The sequence below is a fragment of the Pogoniulus pusillus genome, chromosome 2 (assembly GCF_015220805.1).
Source record: "Pogoniulus pusillus isolate bPogPus1 chromosome 2, bPogPus1.pri, whole genome shotgun sequence".
NCBI classification, from domain to species: Eukaryota; Metazoa; Chordata; class Aves; order Piciformes; family Lybiidae; genus Pogoniulus; species Pogoniulus pusillus.
This window is the reverse complement of record NC_087265.1, coordinates 37,279,334-37,302,216: the sequence shown is the minus strand read 5'-3', so window position 1 is coordinate 37,302,216 and position 22,883 is coordinate 37,279,334. Positions and strand designations below refer to the sequence as shown.

The 22,883-nt window shown below is 43.2% G+C and overlaps 1 protein-coding gene across 1 annotated transcript; it reads left to right on the top strand.

The window, feature by feature from the left end:
- Positions 1-411: 411 nt before the first annotated feature.
- Positions 412-11,424, top strand: LOC135188022 (inducible T-cell costimulator-like). The gene is made up of 5 exons (XM_064167173.1): positions 412-484; positions 6,776-6,814; positions 8,753-9,091; positions 10,561-10,667; positions 11,335-11,424. Exons 1-5 carry the CDS (start codon positions 427-429, stop codon positions 11,422-11,424), a joined length of 633 nt encoding a protein of 210 aa, XP_064023243.1. The 5' UTR covers positions 412-426.
- The last annotated feature ends 11,459 nt before the right edge of the window (positions 11,425-22,883 follow it).

Sequence of the window (22,883 nt, the reverse complement as noted above, 5' to 3'; positions counted from 1 at the left end):
AAACAAGCAGGTTGCCAGTGCAAATACGCTTGTATTATAAGCTAGTTTAAGGAACAAGTTGCCAATCATGGGCTATCTGCAGGAAGTGTACTGCAGATGACTGTAGCCTTTGTCGGACAGATTTAACGAGAAACAGCCCTTGCAGAAGTGAACATCAAATACATCAAATATACAGCTAGAAAATCTTTCATCTTCCTGCCTGTGACAGTGTGCCATGCGGTAGGAAAAAAATAAGCAGCAAACTCCACAGGTGTGGGTGACAGCTAATGCTGACAGAGCTATAACATAGTCAGGGGTTAAATCAAAAAGTCTTTCTGATTATCATATAATTTCCCCCATTGCCCACAAACCACTTCCTTTCCTACCCATGAATTCTTCCCCATCTTCACAGCAGACAGACGGCTGGTGCCTCTGTCTCAGGCAAGCATGAAGTCAGTTGCTGTAACTTTGTGTGTCCTCTACTTTCAGTTTGAAGCCCTGTACGGTGAGTATAATTTTGGATTATTCTCTTTGCAGTGGATGTCTCTATGGAATATAACCCACTTTATGATGTGAGACAGTAAATGAGGCATGATAGGAAGGGGTTGGAGGAGTAGAGGTAATTAAGGGAATCAGCCATGAAAAAGACTGCCCTCAACGTTAATAGCACTAGAGTTAGTGGGAAGAAAATTCCTGCCAACACACAGCATTTCCTCTGAAACAAAAAAGTACATTGCCTATATTCTTTAGCTCATCTGCTCAATATTACCCTCTAACTGTTTAGACTGTAATGCCCCCGCCAGTTTCCCTTGCTGGGCATAGTGTCTTACAGCACCATGATGGTGGACAGGTTAATAAAAAGAAGCTGAGTTACTGATTTGAAACTTGCTGTTGTTTGGCCAGGGAATTTTTATACTAAGAAAAGTGTATATGGCATGGAAGAGCGGATGAGATGGTTTTGGTGAAGGCTTGAAATGCAGCCTGACTTAAAAGAAAATGTGACACTCTCAAATGCTGTGCTTGAGAAGGCACATGGTGACAACAGTGATCTCAGTCCAGCCATAAACATGGATATTTTACAAGATTCTGTGTTTTATCACAGCTGTGCAAAATAAAATACCAGAGCTCACATTTATATGTAGTCGCTCTGAATGCCTCTGCTTACAAAGTCTTTTTTTCCATACATATAATGTGCAGGGTTTGAATATGATGTGTGATATAAGTAAGATCTGTGATTTAGTGTGCAGTTAGCAGCCACCATTTAAGCATGTTTCTTTCAAGATCATGGCAAGGGCTATTGAATACATTTACTTCTGAAATTCTGGTGATACAGGATGGGTTTCAAGTCTCCCTGTAGAATTCAAGTACTCCCGAGTTTTTATGCAGAATTTAGGTTCTAATTTAAATAAATAAATAAACAAACCAGTTTCTAGCTCTTTAGGCAATGCAGATACCCTTATGAAGGTTAGATAATGTTGAGTATACTGAGTTTTCAGACAGATCAAATAAATGAGTGGAATCACAGGGAAGGAGGATTGTGATCAGTACCTCTTAAGGGACATAAGGGTTTTTTTTTTTCTCCTTGAAAAGTTGTTCTTTAATCTACTAACAAAAAAAATTGTTGATTCTGTTAAATATTTCTCAGCTAGCTGATTCAGCAGATGAACTTGGCCAGAATGCTTTTACACCTGGCTAGAACTATCTAAAAGGATATTCCTTGTAGGAAGAAATAAGCTGCAATTTTAAGGGTGCAAATAATTGTTCTGGCTGACACCAGCATTTCTGCCTTCTTTCTGCCTTTGTTCATATATGCAAGATAGGATTTAGACAGGGAGCTGCGAAGAAGAAATGGCAGGAGAAAGAGACTACCTGTAACAACAAATTGTGTCTTTCAGGTTTTTTATCTTGCAGTGCTTTCAGCATAAAATGTTGTTGTTATTATTATTGTTATTACCATTATTAGTAGTATTAATAAAAGGTGTATGAAAGATCAGCTTGATGTAAGGGAGATTAGCATGATACTCATTTACAGAAGAAGCTAACACTCCAGATAGTGTTCCTGAGCACTGTCTTTGAGGAGTAAAAGCACAGTAACTTGCCTTGGTGGTTAGCGAACTCTGCTTATGATCTATGGATACCTCTTTTCAATATAAACAGGTTATGAATGGTGATATATTATGGCTTGATAACTCCATAATATATGGAGTTTCTGTGGTCTCTGCAGAGAAACACAGGCAGTGGGGTTTTGGAGGACAGAGCTGTAGGACTCCACAGCACTTGAGGCCCTTGCTATGAAACTCTGCACATGAGCTTTTCATGCCAGCACTTGCTAAGTGTTATCCTGTTCATGCACAATCTGTTGTCAACATGGGAGGAAATCATGGTCATTTCTTAGAAGGGTGTCTGAAATACTGTCAGCAATGGCTGCTGTGTTAGTGGTATATTTTATAAGAGTTTTTACCAGATTGTAAGTGGCTTCCTAGAGCAATTCTGGCTATTGCTTGTTTTGTCCAGAAGCACTGCTCACTGCTTTCCTCTCTTAATCCTTTATTCTTGAAAGATAGAAACATACCAGTTTATTTTCAGTAAAAATACTTGTCTTGACACTCTGCTTCACATCAGGTGAGCCAGGAACAACTCTGTGCAACCGCACAGTGTGACATGAAACCAATGAAAGATTTGTTTCCTCTTGTCTCAAAACCTTCAAATGCAATCGAATTAGCTCTTTTAGGCAAAATACCAAAAGGGAAGCTTACAGCCAAATCCAAGATTTTCCTACTACCAATCCTGTGAGATTTTTCTTTCTTCTGTTCATTTTCAATGATACTATATAGTAGTATTTTATTCACTTCTTTTTTTAAGGTAGTATGAAGGAAGTTTAGTGAATGAATCCCTTGGTGTTACTGGATGTGCGAACTTCACTTTCCTATCTCCCATCGCACTAAAACCCTATGAGGAGAGACTGAGGGAGCTGGGGTTATTTAGCCTGGAGAAGAGGAGACACAGGGGTGACCTCATTGCTGTCTACAACTACCTGAAGGGACATTGTAGCCAGGTGGCAGCTGGCCTCTTCTCCCAGGCAACCAGCAATAGAACAAGGGGACACAGTCTCAAGCTGTGCCGAGGAAAGTATAGGCTGGATGTTAGGAGGAAGTTCTTCCCAGATAGAGTGATTGGCATTGGAATGGGCTGCCCAGGGAGGTGGTGGAGGCACCGTCCCTGGAAGTCTTCAAGAAAAGCCTGGCTGAGACACTTAGTGCCATGGTCTAGTTGACTGGCTAGGGCTGGGTGCTAGGTTGGACTGGATGATGTTGGAGGTCTCTTCCAACCTGTTCGATTCTATGGTTCTATGCCTGATAAAATTTAACATATTTATTCTTTTACTGTTACTGCAATTTCATGTTCTGTAAGTATCAGTGTGACTCAGAATACATGGAGCACTACAGATCAAGTTTGGTCTCTTCCAACCTGTTTGATTCTATGATAAATGTACATTTATTCTGATTGTAACTTGGCAAATGACATCACAAATGCATCTGGCCATTAACTACAGAATGTTACAGGTCCATAAGATTACCCTAGGAATGAACTGGACACAAGGAAAAGCAAAACCCACACCTTTTAGTATGCAGTGAGACTGTTTACATTAGCAGTTGATGTAGAATAGCTAGTGAATTGGAAATTCATAATGGTTCTCACCCACTGCGGTCATCCATGTAGAATATTTTGTGTTTTAATCTCAGGCATTGTTAATCTCATTTAAAAATGTTCTTCTTTTATACTATGCTAAGCATGCTTTTCTATATAGTCACTTGTTTCAGAGCAATACTAATTGCATCACATTTGCCAAAATGCTCATTCAGAGAAGTACATTACGGAATCTTTCTTGAAGACAGGCGGTTAAAGCTTCTGTGCCTGAGAGGATACAAAGCAATCTTTCAGCTTGCCACAGGATCACATGAACTACATGCTTAATGACCTTTCTCTGCCCTTTTCAACTAAAAACAAAAATTAAAACCATGATCTCTGACAAACATTTTAAGCCACTCAGTATGAAAGGGCAATTTATTAGCTAACAGAAAATGTAACTATTCTCAGAGACAAACAGAGAAATGAATTTCAAAGCTGTTGCTTTAGTTGTCAGAGAAGGGTAGCCCCACATTCCTCTGGAGCACTCAGGGAATATGGCACTGCTTGGCTCTGTAGCTCCCCTGGCTGTGAGCATCTGTCTTTGCTCTCAGATGACCAGTGACAAGTGTAGAGGTCTCAGCTTACAGGTGGATGCTTCCCAAAAGTACCAGGTCAGCTCATACATGCTTTCTAGCATCTGCTGTATCAATACACTTGTTTCTTTCTTCCCTTTCCTAAATAATTTGTCTGCTCTTGGGGTTATTTTTAAAAGCATATGTTACCAAACTACAGGTCACCAAACCAAAGAACATTTAAAAAGATGTGTATTTCAAATGCTGCTCTCATAGCAACTGTTTTCTTTCACTATGCAACATGCAAGTCAATAGGAACTGGTTTTTATTTAACCTTTGTGTTCAGCTTTTCAGGCTGTATACCATTAGGAGAGCTCGCACTTTCTATATCTGTGCTGTCAGCATATCTAGAGCTCTTGCTTTGTGGGTTGGCAAGCTGTGTGTTTTGTTTGTCTTCTCTTCACACCAGAGATACAAGACACCACATACTTTGTCTGTTACCACAGACTTAAGAAATAGTCCTGAGAGAAGTGCAGATATTTGAATTCTCACTGATTTAGGTAAGAGTGCTAATGGTGCACAGTAATCTCAGAAGAATGTTGATACTAGAAAGAGGGTAAATCAATCAAAAAGGGATAACTGTTTTTATTTGTTTCCAAATGAACATTTAGAAGCATCTTTCAGAAGTCCATTAGCTTATGTGTCACACTAAAGGTAGTCTAAGTGAGTGTCATTCATTGCAAAACCCTTGACAGTGATGGCAAGTGGATAGCAAGGATTTGGAGAAGGTAAAAGCATGGACACTAAAAGTTTGTCTCTGTTCAGAAAGAGTTGAGAGCATACAAAATCATAGAATCATAGAATCAACCAGGTTGGAAGAGACCTCCAAGATCATCCAGTCCAACCTAGCACCTGGCCCTATCCAGTCAACTAGACCATGGCACTAAGTGCCTCATCCAGGCTTTTCTTGAACACCTCCAGGGACGGTGCCTCCACCACCTCCCTGGGCAGCCCATTCCAATGCCAATCACTCTCTCTGTGAAGAACTTCCTCCTAACATCCAGCCTATACTTCCCCTGGCACAGCTTGAGACTGTGTCCCCTTGTTCTGTTGCTGTTTGCCTGGGAGAAGAGACCAACCCCCACCTGCGCTGGATGTCAAAGATAACAAACACCTCGGGAAAAAGGTTATTTCTACTGTGTAATCAGTGCAATGCCTAGCACATTTAGGAGTGCACTGTGTGGATCTAGACTGCCATGTGGCTGTAACAAGATCAGGGTGGTCCATCAAAGTGTTTAAGCATTTGCTACATGTTTCCTTAGGATCACAAATTTATGATTTAAAGTATATTTCAATTTAAACAGCCTCTGAAGAATGTGTTCAGGGTACCAGGAAACAGGAAAAGCAGATACAATTTTTTTCTGTTTGTCTGTGTATCTGTCTGTAGCTTTGATTTTAGGGCACTGCAAAAGTAAAAAATCCAGATGAAACACTATCAGGCTGTGCCGTGCTGCTGTTAGAGGTATACAAACCAGTTCAAAGCAGTACATGCCGCCAACCCACCCAGGAAATTCCACTCTCACTATTGCCATAGTGCGTGGTGATGAAGTAGGCAGCTTGAAAAACAAATCCAGAGCAATGGTTAGAAATTTCTCTGCTCTAGTGAAAGCTGCCTAGGCACAATGGACTAAATACTGTTTGATAATCTGGAATAGAAAAAAAACCTGCTATTGAAAAATGAACAAAGCTGTATGCATTGCTTGCCTTTCTTTCTTTTTTGCTGTACATATTGGACACCCTCCAGATATTCATTCTACCTGTGCTGTAAGATGTTTTGACGCAGTGCCAAGCAGTGGGGGAAATAAAATGAAGGTAGCCTGAAATGGGCACTTTGGTATGTAAACAAGGACTGATGCTGGTGCATTGCAGATTCTGGGTTTGTAAGAAACCAGAAGTATGCTCTTTTATTTTATTCAGTGTTTTGAGGAATTTTTTTACTTTCATCTCAGCTTCTATTTATGAAGTATGCCTATTATGTTGCAAATGCTCTATGTATGATCAATACTAATTCTTGCTCAATGCATTTGCTTTCTATTCTGATTTTTATATTTCATGCATTTTTCACATCATATGAATTTATTGTAGCCAGGTTGGGGGTGGCCTCTTCTCCCAGGCAACCAGCAACAGAACAAGGGGACACAGTCTCAAGCTGTGCCAGGGGAGGTATAGGCTGGATATTAGGAAGGAGTTCTTCCCAGAGAGAGTGATTTGCCATTGGAATGGGCTGCCCAGGGAGGTGGTGGAGGCACCGTCACTGGAGGTGTTCAAGAAAAGCCTGGATGAGGCACTTAGTGCCATGGTCTAGTTGATTGGTTAGGGCTGGGTGCTAGGTTGGCCTGGATGATCTTGGAGGTCTCTTCCAACCTGGTTGATTCTATGATTCTATGATTCTATAGTGTAGCACAGACAGGATCAGATAGGCTCGGGACACAAATTAGAACACAACTTCAGCATCTTAACATTGTATAGCTCATCCCTTGTTTCTGCATTCACCTTCTTGAATTTTAAACAGGAAACCATTTTGTATTTTTCAGGAGTTGCTGGCTGCTCAGCGAAACCATGCAAAAATATAGGTAAGACATTTTTGCATTAGTTTGGTTTGTAGTTGTCAATGTCTATCTAGATAAAAAAATAGTAGTGCTCTTGAAGGGAAAAAAAATACCAATGCATATTTATATATTTTTGTCTGAGGTGTTTTCCCGTGCTATTGGTTGCTGACTTTAAAAAGTCAAACTGAGAGGAAGCAGAAGGTCCCCAGTCAGTTTAGGTTTTTTTGGTTGATTTGTTTTGTTTGTTTTTATTTTCTTTCTCCAAGACATTTGCAAAATGAGAATTATACAGCACCTAGGAGTTTTTCAGGCAGTTTTCTTTGAAAGATCTAATGTGGGTGCATGCATGTAGTGCATTTGTTCTCTACTCTTCCCATTTTGTTAGTGATAAAGGTGCTACAGCCATCTAAGTAACAAGGTTTGAAGTTTATGCCATGTCTATCTACTCTAGAATGAAAAGACAGCTTTGAGGTTAAGGCGCTTAGGTAGGAGTTTTGGATTGACATCTCATTTAAACATTTTGCCTACATTATCAAACTGTCAGGACTTCTGAGCTGGTGAATGAAGTTAAATCCAGTTAGTGACCTGTCACAAGTGGTATTCTCCAGGGTTCAGTTCTCTTTAATATCTTTATTGATGATTTGAGTGAGGGAATGGAATATATCCTCATTGAGTTTGCAGATGATATCAAGATAGGGAGCTGTGTCAACCTGCTTGAAGGCAGGAAGGCTCTACAGATGAATCTGGACAGGCAGGACTGATAGGCTGAGGCCAGTAGTATGAGGTTCAACAAGGCCAAGTGCTAAGCGCTATGTGGAAATCACAACCTTACGCAACACAAAAGGCTGGGGGAGGAGTGGCTGCAAGTATGCCTGGCAGATAAAGACCTGGAGGTGTTGGTTGACAGCTGGCTGAACGTGAGCCAGAAGTGTGCTCATGTGACCAAGAAGGCCAACGGCATCCTGGCCTGTCTTGGGAATAGCGTGGCCAAGAGGAGGAAAGTGATCGCGGCCCTGTACCCAGAACTGGTGAGGCTGCACCTTGATCACTGTGTTCAGTTTTGGGCCCCTCAGTACAAGAAAGATATTGAAGCGATGGAGCATGTCTAAAGAAAAGCAACAAAGCTGTTGAAGGGTGCAGAGAGCAAGTGTTACAAGGGAACTGGGCATGTTTCACCTGGAGAAAAGGAGGCTGAGAGGAGAACTTTGCTTTCCTTTCTACAACTACCTGAAAGGAGCTTGTAGTGAGGTGGTTGTCAGTGTCTTCTCCCAAGTGAAAAAGATGAGAAGAAATGGCCTCAAGTGGTGCCAGGGGAGGTTTAGATTGGATATTTTAAAAAAAATCACAGAAGGGTTGTCAAGCACTGGGACAGGCTGCGGGGGAAGAAGTAGAGTCACTACCCCTGGAGGTATTTAAAAGACATGTAGATGTGGTGCTGAAGGACATAATAAAATAATGAACTTGGCAGTGTTAGTTTAATGGTTGGATTTGATTATCTTAAAGGTCTTTTTGAGTATAACAGGTTCTAATATTCTATCAACATTAGGCTGCAGGCTGTGAACCATAAACCAGAGGTAATTATCATTGTCCTTGTTTCATTTATGAATAGGAGAATCAGTCTGAAGCAGGTATTACATGTCCTTATAGTGTCTGGTCCAAGGGAGCTTTTAAACATTATCAAGTAACTCACAAATCTAATGCTAACAGTGACCTCTCTAGCCTCATAGCAAATAAGACCTGGTCTTATCTCATTTATTTTCTCACTGATGCCTGACATGACCAGAACAATGCACTAGTATCTCATTGTAGAAGCTGCTTTCCATAGCCAGGCTACTCTGAGTACCTAGATGCCTTAAGTTCTAACTGTGTTTTCCTTGCTTTTGTTTAAACAAGCTTCTTAACATTTTGGGGATTCCTTTCATTGCTGGGTAAATGACTATACTTATTGTTTCATGTCTTCAGATCAGCCTTATGTCTCTGATCCCCAGATGACAATGACATTTGAAAATGGAAACTTCAGGTTCACATTCCCCAACCCCCAAAATGTGAGTGAGTTCAGCATGACCCTCCTCAAAGGAGATAAAAAGAAGGAGATCTGTGCACTCCATTTTAATCAGGGGAAATTTATCCCTGAGAGTAATGTCACCTACTGCCAAACAGAGCATTCAAATAGCAGCACCACTTTTATTCTTAAAAATCTGGAAAGAAAGCATATTGACATTTATACCTACTGCCTGGAGAAGCTCTTCCCCCCTCCTTACATAGACTGCCAGCTGAAAGAAACTTATTTCTATATCCAAGGTAAGTTCAGTTCTCTTCCCCTCTTACTCAGGTTTACTGATAAGTAGATATTGGACATATCTATACGGCAGTGTAAAATGTGACTAGAATTTGCATGAAAAATGTGACTAGGTATTTCCAAGACAGCTTAAAATTACTTGCCAAGGCTCTGATATCGGTGGAGCTGTGTTGGCAGACTGCTTGGCATGGCCTTTTGATATTTATTCATCTTCTTGTGAGGTTCTTCTGTTTGCAGAAGGACCCTTTGTTTTTACATCTTATTTTTGCAGGCCATGCTAAGCTTTGTATATTGTTGGTGGCATCCAAGCTCACTAGATTACATCTTCTGGAGTACTACAGTCCCACCCTTGCCTGCAGCAGAGGTTTCCCTTTGTCCATATTCCAAGTTGCTGAGTGTAAATGTTAAAGATTATTTCTAGCTGAGGAAAAGAAAAATCCATTCTGAAAGCTAAATTAATATATCTTGGATAAAAAAACACTGGTTGTCAGATACCTGTGCTAGTAGTGGTATTCAGAACTCTGACACCACACTGATGTGAAGATGGTGTTCACCTCTCTGAACCTTCAGCTTCAGAGCCTTTTTAGAACAGAAGTGATCCATGACTGCTGAGAATTTTCACCCTTTTGCTCATAAAGGCTTGGACTACAGAAAACTCACTGTGCAGGCTTTAATTTTGAATTGTCTTTCACTGAGTCACTCTTTGGTATGTTAAGATGGAAGAATTAACAGTTTTTTGAATTAACAGGTTTTTTTGTTCACATCCCTTCTTGGTTCTCTAGATATAGCCCAGTTGCAACACGGTACTGACTGTTGTCCTTCCCTGGCTATCTTTTCCTATCTCTCAGCACCAGGACTAAATAATGACAGAAGCTGAAATGCCAAGGCTGCAGCTATTTGGTTGGGTCAAATTATCTCTTGGACCTCATCTTCTCAGAATAAAGCTGTGTCAACCCTTTTTGTCTGCAATATTTCCCAAAGATGCCTATTTCCATTTGTACAGATAGCCAGATGCTCATATCTATTGACAGTTGTTTTATACCCTACCATGTTTTCTCCCAGATCTGGGCAAAGGTAAATCTTGTGCACCTCAGGTTGCCCTCCTATCAAAAAATGACTACCAAAGTCCACCCTTTTTCTGAGAAGGTTACCTTTTAGATCACTTGTGGTCCTCACTGAATGTAGGCTTAAACCTTGCTGAGATCTGCATTACTATCATTCTTTCCACCCTGTCTTACTTTCTTTTCAGTCTACACTTTCAGCCCTGTATATCAACAGTTTCACTTCTCCTTCTGGAAAACTGCAGTGTTCTCCTCCAGAATGTATTTCTCCAAGGTGGCTTTTCACCTCAGGAAAATACTTCTCTAGAGCTCACTTTTGCTGGGAGAGGGAAAAGAATTTCAAAAGTTAGCTCTAGGGGAGGGAAAAAGGAAAATTATCAGTAATGACGTTTTTGCCTCTCCTTCTCCAGATGACTGCATTTCCCTGGGACTTATGTCATGGATAATTATTGGCCTGATCATGTTTGCTATGATTTCCTGTGTCTGCTGTGTTGTGGCCTGTTGCTTAAGAAACAAGGTATGCAAATCTATGAGATTCTCTAGAACCCTCCTTCCAAGGGTCATTAATGGGGAACTTGGTTTAATGAGATTTAAAGGGTGAGATTTTATTGGGGTTTGTTTTTTGTTTTGGGTTTGGTTGTTTTTGTTGTTTTTGTTGTTGTTGTTTGTTTGTGTTTTGAGTTTGGTTTTTTTTTACAATGAGACTGAGATGTTAATTTACCATTGGAATTCAGCCATTGATGACAGCAGCTCAGATTAAGTTTTTTGTAAGAGAGAATTGTTTATTGATTTAAAGGCTGGAAATCAATGGGAAGAGGAGAAATGCTGCACAGGCCTGCAAAATTACTTTGGTAGGCAATTCACCTAATTGTTTTCTTCAAGAAGAGGAAACAAATCATCAGTGGAGCAATTACAGCTCTGTTCCAGAGAAACAGGACTTAAAGAACCAGTTGTCTCAGGAAAGAAAGGAGCCCATGGATATTAGTTATTCTTTTGCAAAATGTGTTATTTTTGGTTTAAGTTTATTTTATTCCAGCTTTTTTTGTGTGACTGTCTGTCTATTCTGACTTTAAGATTTGCACTGAAAACAGTCGGAGTAACTGCCCTACTTAAAGTACAAAGGCAGAAGTGGCAAAGGTTAGGGACCACAAATTAAATTCATGACATTTTCTCTCTGGTTGCAGAATCAGCACTGCGAATCCAAGTCCCATGAGTACAACAGTGAATATATGCCCATGGCAGCAGTGAATGCAGCTAAAATCCCAAGAATTTGAGGTTGTATTAAGCCTAGTTTCACTTGTACCTCTAGGTGTGTATGCTGCAAGGCTTCCTTTGAGAGAGAAAGGCTGCTTGCTGTGTCTCAGGTTGGGTGGATGGGATTGTTACAATGGCTTGTTAATGGAGTTCATGTTGCCGTGTTGCAGAGAGAGGAAATGAAAAGCTAAATCTCTGTAAACTTTTGGAATTGCAATAGTGGACTGGTCTCTAGAAATGCAACTGTTTCACAGCAATGTAAAGTAATGATCTTAAGCATGAGGAGAAGGTGTGAAACAGTTCCATTCAGATCCTTCAGGTGATGTCTGGTACCCAAAAATCTCTCCAGGGAAGTGATTTCCTAGATGTACTAATAACTTGTAGAGAACAAGGAATTCACTAGCTACTTAAGCCCTTGCATAGTAGCCAGAGGTAGTTTTGGATACACAGCAGAAGCAGAGTAAGGACTGATTCAGATATAAGGGCATGTAATTAATTCTCCATTCTCATTCTAGGTATAACTTACTTGTGGCATGGAAATTCTGGCATCAGAGCTTTCCAGCTCTTTGAACCTGGACAGTGAGAAACCAGCATTTCCTCACCTTCCCAGCCTTCCTGAGGTCTTGTGATAGTCCTGTGCTCAGTCACAAGACACTCCCTCTAGTACTGTTCTGAGCCATGTTTTGCTCTAGCATTGTATGTTAACTGGCAGCCTGTCTGATCCGTCGATATGTAGGTGAAGTGCTAAAAATGTGTTAGAGATGTCAGCTTTTAGTTGAAGAAAATGTAGTGAGTTTGCTTGAGAATAGATGCCTGTAGTGCTGCTACAGAGGGAACATCTATTTTCAATAGTGTCCTTTAGGATAAAATTTCCACTGGGAAAAAAAAAAACCCAAAGACTACCTACCTCCAATGCCAATCCTTGTGGCACAGCATGAAGCACTGCCAATATATTGCACATGCCCTTTTGTTAGGTCTAGATAGCCTTGTGATACCAATTCATCCTCATATTCACTGCCAAACTTAGTACCACACTAGGAGGGTGTGGTATGCTCTCTGCCACCAAGCCATGGGACAGGGACAGCTGGAGAACAAAACCTGAGACAGCACAGCAGACACTTCACTGGCACATAGTATCTCAGGTATGCACACCTGCAGTTTTCATATTCGTGCCAGCAATATGTATTTGCTATGCACACCTTGGGTCTCCTCTTGTTTATTTCAATTCTGAATTACTTTACTTTTGACAATCATTGGTGAAGTTAGCTAATTTCTGCTGACTGGAGAAATGCTGGATGTGAGATTCTATATAACAGTCCCTATCCCCTGGAGCTTTTGACCACAACAAGAAGGATATCCATGGACTAAACAGTTTCTGAAAGAAGGAAAAACTTGAAGTGTGCCTTGAGTTGCTGCTGGATAATGGACAAATTTTGAAACTCTGGACAAGATAGTTCAAGATACAGTCATTCTACTCTGGAGAAATAAATCATATAGACTCATTGTAACACAGCCTCTGGAAGTCCCAGATTCTATCAATGCTTTCTTTGTTGGAAAAAGATATTTTTATTCTTAATAAACATTTTTTTTCATAGAATTGTAAAGTCATAGAATCAACCAGTTTGGAAGAGACCTCCAAGATCATCCAGTCCAACCTAGCACCCAGCCCTGTCCAATCAACTAGACCATGGCACCAAGTGCCTCATCCAGTCTCTTCTTGAACCCCTCCAGGGATGGTGACTCCACCACCTCCCTGGGCAGCCCATTCCAATGGCAAATTGCTCATGCTGTGAAGAACTTCTACCTAATATCCAGCCTATACCTCCCCTGGCACAACTTGAGACTGTGTCCCTATGTTCTGTTGCTGGTTTCCTGGGAGAAGAGACCAACCCCCACAGTTGGGGTTCATGTGTGTCCATATGAAAATTCATGAATGCATGCATGGAATGCAAAAGAAATAAACTCTATAAAATCCACAGTCTAATGGAAAGAGCACAAGGCAGTGTATCCCTGTATAGTATTTTAGTGTGAAATAGAAAAAGGACTAAGAAAAATAAAGGCTATAAAAGGAGCAAAACCAAAAATTTGGATTTCTTTCCATGCCTATGCTTTCTCTGCTTGCTCTGTAGTGCTTTAGAAGCATAATAGAAATTATACAATTGTAAACCAATTCATAAGAGGGCTTCTATGACCTCTTCTCTATCTGTGCCTTCTGTTTATGGGGAATATGAATGAAAACGTGCTTGGCTAGGACTCGTCCCGGAGCTGAAGCCCTAATGGCATCTGTGTAAAGACAGTTTCTGCCACATGAAATATAATGTAAGTTTCAGTATCAGGAAGATGCTTTCATCCTTTCTGATTTTTCATTGCTATAAGTTGCCCTACATGTATTTACACTCAGTAATGCCCATTAGATTTTCCCAGTCCATGCCAGCATGGAGTGTGTCAAGCCAGCAGGTCAGTAAACCAAATAGGCATGCACAGCAAGGGAATACTCATCATCTTGAAGAGTAAGACCTGAAATAAGAATTTACCACTTGAACAAACTTCATCTTGCTTAACAGATGGTAATGGGAACAGGTGAAAGATGTTAAGGATGACAACTATGACCACTCCAAAACTTAAGGAAGGATAAGAGTATCATCACTTGAACACCTGCATATCTTGAGATGGTTTTAAATCCAGACTTTGATATGTGTATCACAAATCTGCCTTCCCAGCCTGAATTATGAACAATTAGATTCAAGACTGCAATTTCATACCTAATGTATAGCACCCTTAACTACAGCAAATAAATGAAAATAAGGATGCATACTGTAGATATCACGCACTGTGATACACAGAGTGATTTGCAATGTGGAGAGTCCATTCTGCACACAGGGAAGCAATAATGAAAATAGAAAATACACAGGCTGTTTAAATGAGTTAGTTTAAAACAAATCCAGTTGGTTAGTGGGGACTCCTGCCCATACAAGTTTTACTGGCAAGCTAGATCAAAGTCTCTGCCTTTGGTTTGACTTTACTGTAATGAAGCACTCCATATACCCAACTCCCTTGAGTTGTCCAGTACATCATTGCTATAGCCTAAAATTTTCCCATTTCCTTGAGGTGAAATTTTGAGATCTGTATTTATGTACTAGAATTATGAGTTCAGTTCAGTGTAGGGGGTTGGTTGGAGAAGAGGGATGAATAGGAAGGATTGAACAGCTTTCCTGGCAAGATGAACTGGACAGGTATGAACTGGAGATATGAAGAAGAGGTCAGAGGGTGTACTTCATCTAAATGAGTATGCTTGAGTTATTTAGTTCCTCTTGGGAGTCATAAGATCTTGTGTGGCATGAGATCAATTTTTAAAAGAGATAAATCAGCTCTGATTATCAAGCAGAAAGATTTAACTGCTGCACACATCAAGCATTATCATTTTTAAAACCTGAAAACATTAACAACTTTGAAATACTGACCATCTTTCACATACTAAATCTTGCATCAATTCCCCCCCAATGTTCAACATGCTCTTGGAAAATTCATTACCAATGATATTTCATCCTCTGTCCCAGTGCATTGCAGGAGTAAGTTGCACTGCAACTTAGATAGGTTGTTGCTATCTCCCAGAAACAGGGACAGGATTTTATGTCTCTATTGTGTGAACACTTGGAATGGGGATATTCCCTCTCCCTCTGACAAGGATGGCTCATTTGCTGCCATAGGTGTTGCAGAGGAACCTGTAAAGCAGACAGCTACCCAAAAATGGGGATTTATTGTGACCAAAGTTACTTAGCACTCCTTCCAACACAACTAAATTACAAGTTCACGTCAGCTGGGAATATACCACTACACAATCACTTGACCTTGAACCTTAAGCTTTAAGGAATATTCCTTCTAGAAGATGAACCAAAATGTGCACATACTTGCCCATAAAGGGGAAAGCTCTCACTCAAGGGTACCCAAAGGATACACTCACCAAAGAGGGGGTGAGGACTCAATCTGTGGAATTATCCTTAGATGATGGCCCATTCTAAGAGGAGGGGATCTGACTGTCAGGCCACTTGCTGCGTGGAGACTAACCCAAAATGGTTCTGTAGCAGGGCTTCATTTATACCTCAAGTCCAGGGTGCAATGAGATTACTTCTAATTAGTTGGAGGGCCAAGCTCACATAACCACACAAAAGCAAAGTAAGAGTCTGGGCACAAAGGCACTGATTCATGTCTGGGGCAGCAAGCTGATCCTTGTCAGCCTCTAGCAAGCCTCATCTCTTTGTTAGGTGTCTGTCAGGCCTTTGTATTTCTGTCAGGGTGCTTGTACCTGCCACACTAGGGTTCTTCTGGTAAAATGTCTGAAATACAGAGAAGTGGAAATGATGTTAACACCAGCTGATGAGAGCAGAGAGTAACGTATTTCCTTCCAAAGATGACACTTTAACTGAACATGACCCATGGAGTATGAGAACTGCACAGGCACTTCAGGCTATTGAGCCCAAATTGGAAGCTCAAAACAGTGATTCTCAGACCTTTTCCTGGATACTTTCCACCACAAAATGTAAAGTACTTGTATTTGTCTATTCAAACACTTTTCTCTTTGTAACACACACATGCACACAAAAGAGATAGGTGGGATTTGGTCATTAAGGCTCTTCTGGACCTTAGTAAAGCAGGGGACATGGTAGTAAACACCTGGCTGAGTACCAGTAGGAGTGCATGCATTTGGATCCTCTTGCTGATCAGGCTAGTACAGGGCTACCACACAGCCAGGCAGGTATGTGACCCTGAGACAACAGGACAATAGAGTCTCATGAGGATCAGAGCTGGAATCAGAGGTTAGTGCTGCTGTTGCTCTCATGGAACTGACATAAACCTAAGCAGCTGTTGTGGTAGGCCTGATGGGCCCGGAATAGGCTTATGCATGTTCTGCCTTGCCTAGGCATGGTTTTCTGCTCCACCAGAGAGGCAAGCATGGGAAACGGACACAAAAGAACCTGGAGCCACCGAGTCTGGCCTGCCCAGGGTCCTGTGGTAAACAAGGTACACACACTTAGCTTGTGCCTGCCTAGTGCAAGGCCTGTGCTTTTCCCAAATCAGGGAAAAGCAAGCCTGTGGCCTTGCCTCATATGGTATGGTTTGGCTAACTGCCATCCTGATTGGCTGTTCTTGTGTCCAAAGGGCAACTAATCTTGGCCCACATTGATAAAAGGAGATAGGCAGGTGAACAACCTGCTTTTGCTTCCCTGCTTTGCTTCCCTGCTCTCTCTGCTGTGCTCTGATGTTGCCTGCTGCAAGGGAAAACCCTTCCAGCCATCTTCACATCCCCAGCTGCCCTTACATAACAGATATAGGGCACTAGAGGTTGAGGATGAGGTGATCCTGGAGCAGGCAGAAGCATCACCGGCTGGGAGGGCAACCGAGACAAATCAGTTGCCCCCTCGCATCAGAACAAGTACCCAGAAGAAAAAGAGGAGGGTAATTGTTATTGGTGATTCCCTTCTGCAGGGAACAGAGGGCCCCATATGCCGGCCAGACCCCTTCCACAGGGAGCTCTGCTGCCTCCCTGGAGCCCGGGTCAGGGATGTTACCAGGAGGTTGCCTACTGTAGTGCAGCCCTCTGATTACTATCCCTTATTAGTTATGCAGGCAGGGAATGATGAGATTAATAACAGAGGGCTAAAAGCTATCAAAAGAGACTTTAAGACACTGGGGAAAGCAGTTGAGGGAACAGGGGCACAGGTAATCTTTTCATCTATACCCTTAGTCACAGGCTGGAATACAGAGAAGAATAGGAAAGCATATTTGATGAACAAGTGGCTCAGAGGTTGGTGCATCCAACATAACTTTGGATTCTTTGATATTGGGGAACTTCATCTTGCCACAGGTCTGCAATCAGCAGATGGGACACAACTATCACAGAAGGGGAGAAGGACCCTGGCACATAAGCTGGCTGGGCTTGTTGAGAGGGCTTTAAACTAGAATGGAAGGGGGAAGGGGTTAAACATGACAGCACCAGAGATAAATCAAAGGGAATTGAGGATAGTAGGCTAGAGCTAGGAGTAAAAGCAGCAGCCCAGCTGAAGTGCATGTACACTAATGCATGCAGTATGGGTAACAAACAAGAGGAGCTGGAAGCTCTGGTGCTGGAGGAAAACTATGATATTGTCGCCATCACTGAAACGTGGTGGGATAGCTCACATGATTGGTGTGCTGTAATCAATGGCTACAGACTCTTCAGGAGAGACAGGCAAGGGAGAAAGGGCGGGGGAGTGGCTCTGTATATTAGGGATGCTCTGGATGTCATGGAGGTAGAAATCAGGGATGATCAAGTTGAGTCATTATGGGTGAGACTTAAGGCGAAGGCCAACAAGGCTGATATCCTGGTTGGAGTCTGTTACAGACCACCCAACCAGGAAGAAGAGGATGATTTATTACTCTTTAAGCAACTGGAGGCTGCCTCAAGATCACCTGCCCTTGTTCTGGTGGGCGACTTTAACCTACCAGACATCTGCTGGGACTTAAACACTGCAGAGAAGAAGCAGTCTAGAAGGTTTCTGCAATGTGTGGAAGACAACTTCCTATCCCAGCTGTTACGTGAGCCTACCAGGGGGGCAGCCCTGCTTGACCTGCTGCTCACAAATAGAGAGGGGCTGGTAGGGGATGTGGTGGTTGGAGGCTGCCTGGGGTCCAGTGACCATGAAATTATAGAGTTTTCAATACATGGAGAAACCAGGAGGGGCATCAACAGAACCTCCACACTGGACTTCCGAAGGGCAGACTTCAGCCTATTTAAGGAACTAATTCAGAAAGTTCCTTGGGAAATAGTCCTTAGAAACAAAGGGGTCCAGGAAGGTTGGACCTGCTTCAAGAAAGAACTCCTGAAGGCACAGGAGCAGGCAGTGCCACTGAGCCGGAAGATGAGCCGACGAGGGAGGCAGCCAGGCTGGATGGGCAGGGAGCTGCTGAAGGAATTAAAGATTAAAAAGAGAGTGTATCACCTTTGGAAAAGAGGGGAGGTGTCCCAGGAGAAGTTCAAGGAGGTTGCTAGGTCTTGTAGAGGAAAAATTAGAGAGGCAAAAGCCCACTTGGAGCTCAGGCTGGCCACGGCTGCCAAGGAAAATAAAAAGTGTTTCTTTAAATATATGAATGGCAAGAGAAGGGCCAAGGACAACCTCCAGTCCTTACTAGATAGAGATGGGAACATAGTGACAAAGGATGAGGAAAAGGCAGAGGTGCTTAACACCTTCTTTGCCTCAATCTTCACTAGTGGGACAGGTTGTCTCCAGGACAGCTGGACTCCTGAAGTGGTGGAAGGAGTCAGGGACCAGTACAGTCCCCCTCTAATCCATGAGGAAGCAGTAAGGGATCTGCTAAGTCACTTGGATCCTCACAAGTCCATGGGACCGGATGGGATCCACCCTAGGGTGCTGAGAGAGCTGGCAGCTGAGCTGGCCAAGCCACTCTCCATCATTTATCAGCAGTCCTGGCTCACTGGAGAGGTCCCTGAAGACTGGAAGCTGGCCAATGTGATTCCCATACACAAGAAGGGTCGTAAGGAGGAGCCAGAAAACTACAGACCTGTGAGCCTGACCTCAGTGCCAGGCAAGGTCATGGAACAGGTCATCTTGGGTGCCATCACAAAGCACCTACAGGATAGCCAAGGGATCAGGCCCAGCCAGCATGGGTTTAGGAAGGGCAGGTCCTGCCTCACCAACCTGATCTCCTTTTATGATCAGGTTACCCGCCTGGTGAATGTGGGGAAGGCTGTGGATGGAGTCTACTTGGACTTCAGCAAAGCCTTTGACACTGTCTGCCACAAGAAGCTCCTAGCCAAGCTGGCAGCTCATGGTTTGGACAGATTCACTCTGTGCTGGATCAAGAACTGGCTGGATGGCAGAGCTCAGAGAGTGGTGGTGAATGGTGCCACATCCAGTTGGCAGCCAGTCACAAGTGGTGTTCCCCAAGGATCAGTGCTGGGCCCAGTCCTGTTCAATATCTTTATTGATGATCTGGACGAGGGCATTGAGTCCAGCATCAGTAAGTTTGCAGATGACACCAAGCTAGGAGCAGGTGTTGATCTGTTGGAAGGTAGGAGAGCCCTGCAGAGGGACCTGGACAGGCTGGATGGGTGGGCAGAGGCCAATGGGATGAGATTTAACAAGGCCAAGTGCAGGGTTCTGCACTTCGGCCACAATAACCCCAAGCAGCCCTACAGGCTGGGGACAGAGTGGCTGGAGAGCAGCCAGGAGGAAAGGGACCTGGGGGTACTGATAGATAGTAAGCTGAAGATGAGCCAGCAGTGTGCCCAGGTGGCCAAGAGAGCCAATGGCATCCTGGCCTGCATCAGGAACAGTGTGGCCAGTAGGACAAGGGAGGTTATTCTTCCCCTGTACTCAGCACTGGTCAGGCCACACCTTGAGTACTGTGTCCAGTTCTGGGCCCCTCAATTCAAGAAGGATGTTGAGGTGCTGGAACATGTCCAGAGAAGGGCAACGAAGCTGGTGAGGGGCCTGGAACACAAAGCCTATGAGGAGAGGTTGAGGGAACCGGGCCTGTTTAGCCTGGAGAAGAGGAGGCTCAGGGGTGATCTTATTACTGTCTACAACTACCTGAAGGGGCATTGTAGCCAGGTGGGGGTTGGCCTCTTCTCCCAGGTAACCAGCAATAAAACAAGGGGACACAGTCTCAAGTTGTGCCAGGGTAGGTATAGGCTGGATGTTAGGAAGAAGTTCTTGCCAGAGAGAGTGATTTCCCATTGGAATGGGCTGCCCAGGGAGGTGGTGGAGGCACCGTCCCTGGGGGTCTTCAAGAAAAGACTGGATGAGGCACTCAGTGCCATGGTCTAGTTGACTGGCTAGGGCTGGGTGATAGGTTGGACTCGATGATCTTGGAGGTCTCTTCCAACCTGGTTGATTCTATGATTCTATGATTCTATGATTCTATGCTGCAATCGCCTACTGCCTTATTGCTTGCCTGCTAAACTCCACTGCCGCGAGTTGCCAGGAGCAGACCCTGGATGCCTGCACGCGATCAGCCTGTGTGGTCAGTGTGACATCGTGCTGAGGCTGCACCACATCTGCCTCTGCACTGAAAGTCCTGCTCAGAAGTGCTGGACATATATACAGATTGTCCAGAAGAGCCAGAAGACAAGGTCAGAGATTGTCTGCATCCTTTCCCCAGAAGCCAGGAAGATTCAAGCCTCAACATCTAACAGAGTCCCCTGCAAGCATTTGGGCACTGCCTGGACTGTGGCTAAGCCCACGAGTGGGTAATAATAATCTGTGAGTAAATGCTCCAGTGCCTCTTTGTAATTCTCCACTGCCTTCTGCCACAGAGCAGAAAGAGCTTGGGCCCAGCTACTGGGCAAAGGGCATTTCACAACAGGTGCCTTCTTTTCCAGTTCAATTAATGTTCGTATATTTTGCTGTTTATTCCTAGATCTAGATATTATCCATAGAATGTTTCCATGACCATGTAAGAACTGAAATATCATTAAAATTAGTGGTTGGGGGTGGTCAGAGTTCTGAATAGTAAAACTAATAAACTATTAATTCTGGGAAAAATATCACCCCACATTAATTAATTTCTCCTCTGCAACAGCAGCTACTACATCCTTGAAAGCCAGACCAGTGCTTGTATTTCTACTACTTTTCTATCTGTGTCCCTGCCATTCAGTCACAATCACAGGTCCACAGAAATCTGTGTGATTCCATGCTCTGGCTCCTCTTAAAGTTTGTTTCAGAGGCCCAACAAGGACTTCCCTTCCTGCAGCTGAGGTGGAGGGTTGCACAGGCCCCAGATCTATTCATGCCCGGACATGTTGTCCCCCCGAAAGGTGTTACCCTGCCCAAACCTGGGAAAACAAGTTAAGGGGGACAAAGGAGCACAACAGGACTGGTGCCTTCAAGTCTGGCCTGGCCTGCTTGAAGGTTGAAGTAAACACTTTGTGTAAGCTCACACGCCTAGGGTGGGGATCCACCTGAGCCCCCTCCATATTTGGGGGTACCAGACCCATGGATTTCACCTTATTCGGTATGCCAGACCCTTATTGGACAGAACTATGGCCAAGGACCATCAATCTCGGGGTCAGATCTCATAAAAGGGACAATTCAGTGTTCCTGCCACTCTCCTCCACCCACTGCTTCCAGGTGCTTTGCCATTTTGGGGACCACCACCGCTGCATGATTCTGACCCACGGCGCTTCGCATCGGCCCAGGGAAAATTCGGCTAAGGCGCTCCCGGCCAGCTGCCACTCCTGCCTGTCATTCCCAGCTTGACCGTGCCCGTGGAGCCTTCAGACAGCAAACCCCAATAATCCCTGAACTGAACTACTCAAACCCACGAGGGTTAACAACGTGACTTTTGCTACAAATATTTGGGATCACCGAAATTGTGAATCCAGCCAGTGAGTAACTGAGCGATCTCAACTCGGGCAGTATTAGACTCTCAGTAATTTTACCAGTGGCACTTTCATGCTGCAGACTCTGTCTAAATCTTTCCAAACTTCTACTAAATTTCTGATTTTTGCTGTGAATAGACATTCTGTAATATAATTTCACAACTGCATACAAAGAACTTGTCTGGGGTAGCTGTATATAGTTTAGGGAAGGGGGGAATTCCTTGTGTATATAATATTAAATTATTTAAACCCTTTTAAATTTGGCCTCATATTTCATTCCCCCCAAAACCCAGACAAACCCCTTCACAACAACAGCATGGTAAGTGCTCTAGGGCATCAGTGTGCCAGGAGCAGGGCTTTACAGTAACTCATATAGGCAGTGAGGGAAAGCTCAGTGGAGATGCATGAGAGAAGCTTCTGCTTGGTTATACATCAGTCATAAAACAGCAATTAAAGAGATTGCTGTGGTTGTGGTAGAAGGAAATGTGGGTCCCAGAAATGTAAGGAAGATAAACAAAACTCAAGGATTTAGAATTTGGGGAATACCTCAAAACCATGACACAATTCCAGTTTGCAATCAAATTAAATAATTGCAAACATTACCTGTGATGAGGATGAGTGAATTCCAGAAAAGTATTTGGCATCTACCAAGTTGTTTGCCAAAACTTTAGCCAGGCAGTAACTTCTATGGACTACAGCACAATATATTATTCAGCAGAATACTCCCTGGCCTGGGGCTTCATCCTCATACAAAGATTTGATGGAGACACTACCCTGCTGAAAAACTAGCCATTATCTATGGCTTTTCTTCCTGTGAAGGAGCTGATCAGCTGCTGGCTAGGATTGCAGAGGACAGTTGCTGCAATCTGCAGCAGTCTGGCCTAAGGAGCTGTTAAGGGAGTGTAAGAGCTGCCGATGAGCATCTCTTCATCTGTAGTTGAAGAGTTATCTTGTCTGCATTTCCTTTTTTCCTTTCTCACGCAGCCAAAGCAAAGAGGTGTGAAGCATTTCCTAGTGCAACATCTGTCTCATCAGTTTCAAAAGCTAAAGGAAACTTCACGTTCATCAGGAACCCAACTCAGATGAAATGAGCTCTGTCTT

Bases quoted from the DNA above. Each gene is read 5' to 3' on its own strand.
- LOC135188022 (XM_064167173.1), top strand. From the start codon at position 427: ATGAAGTCAGTTGCTGTAACTTTGTGTGTCCTCTACTTTCAGTTTGAA. The intron at 9,092-10,560 runs GTAAGTTCAGTT...CTCCTTCTCCAG, and splicing joins AACTTATTTCTATATCCAAG to ATGACTGCATTTCCCTGGGA. The intron at 10,668-11,334 runs GTATGCAAATCT...CTCTGGTTGCAG, and splicing joins CCTGTTGCTTAAGAAACAAG to AATCAGCACTGCGAATCCAA.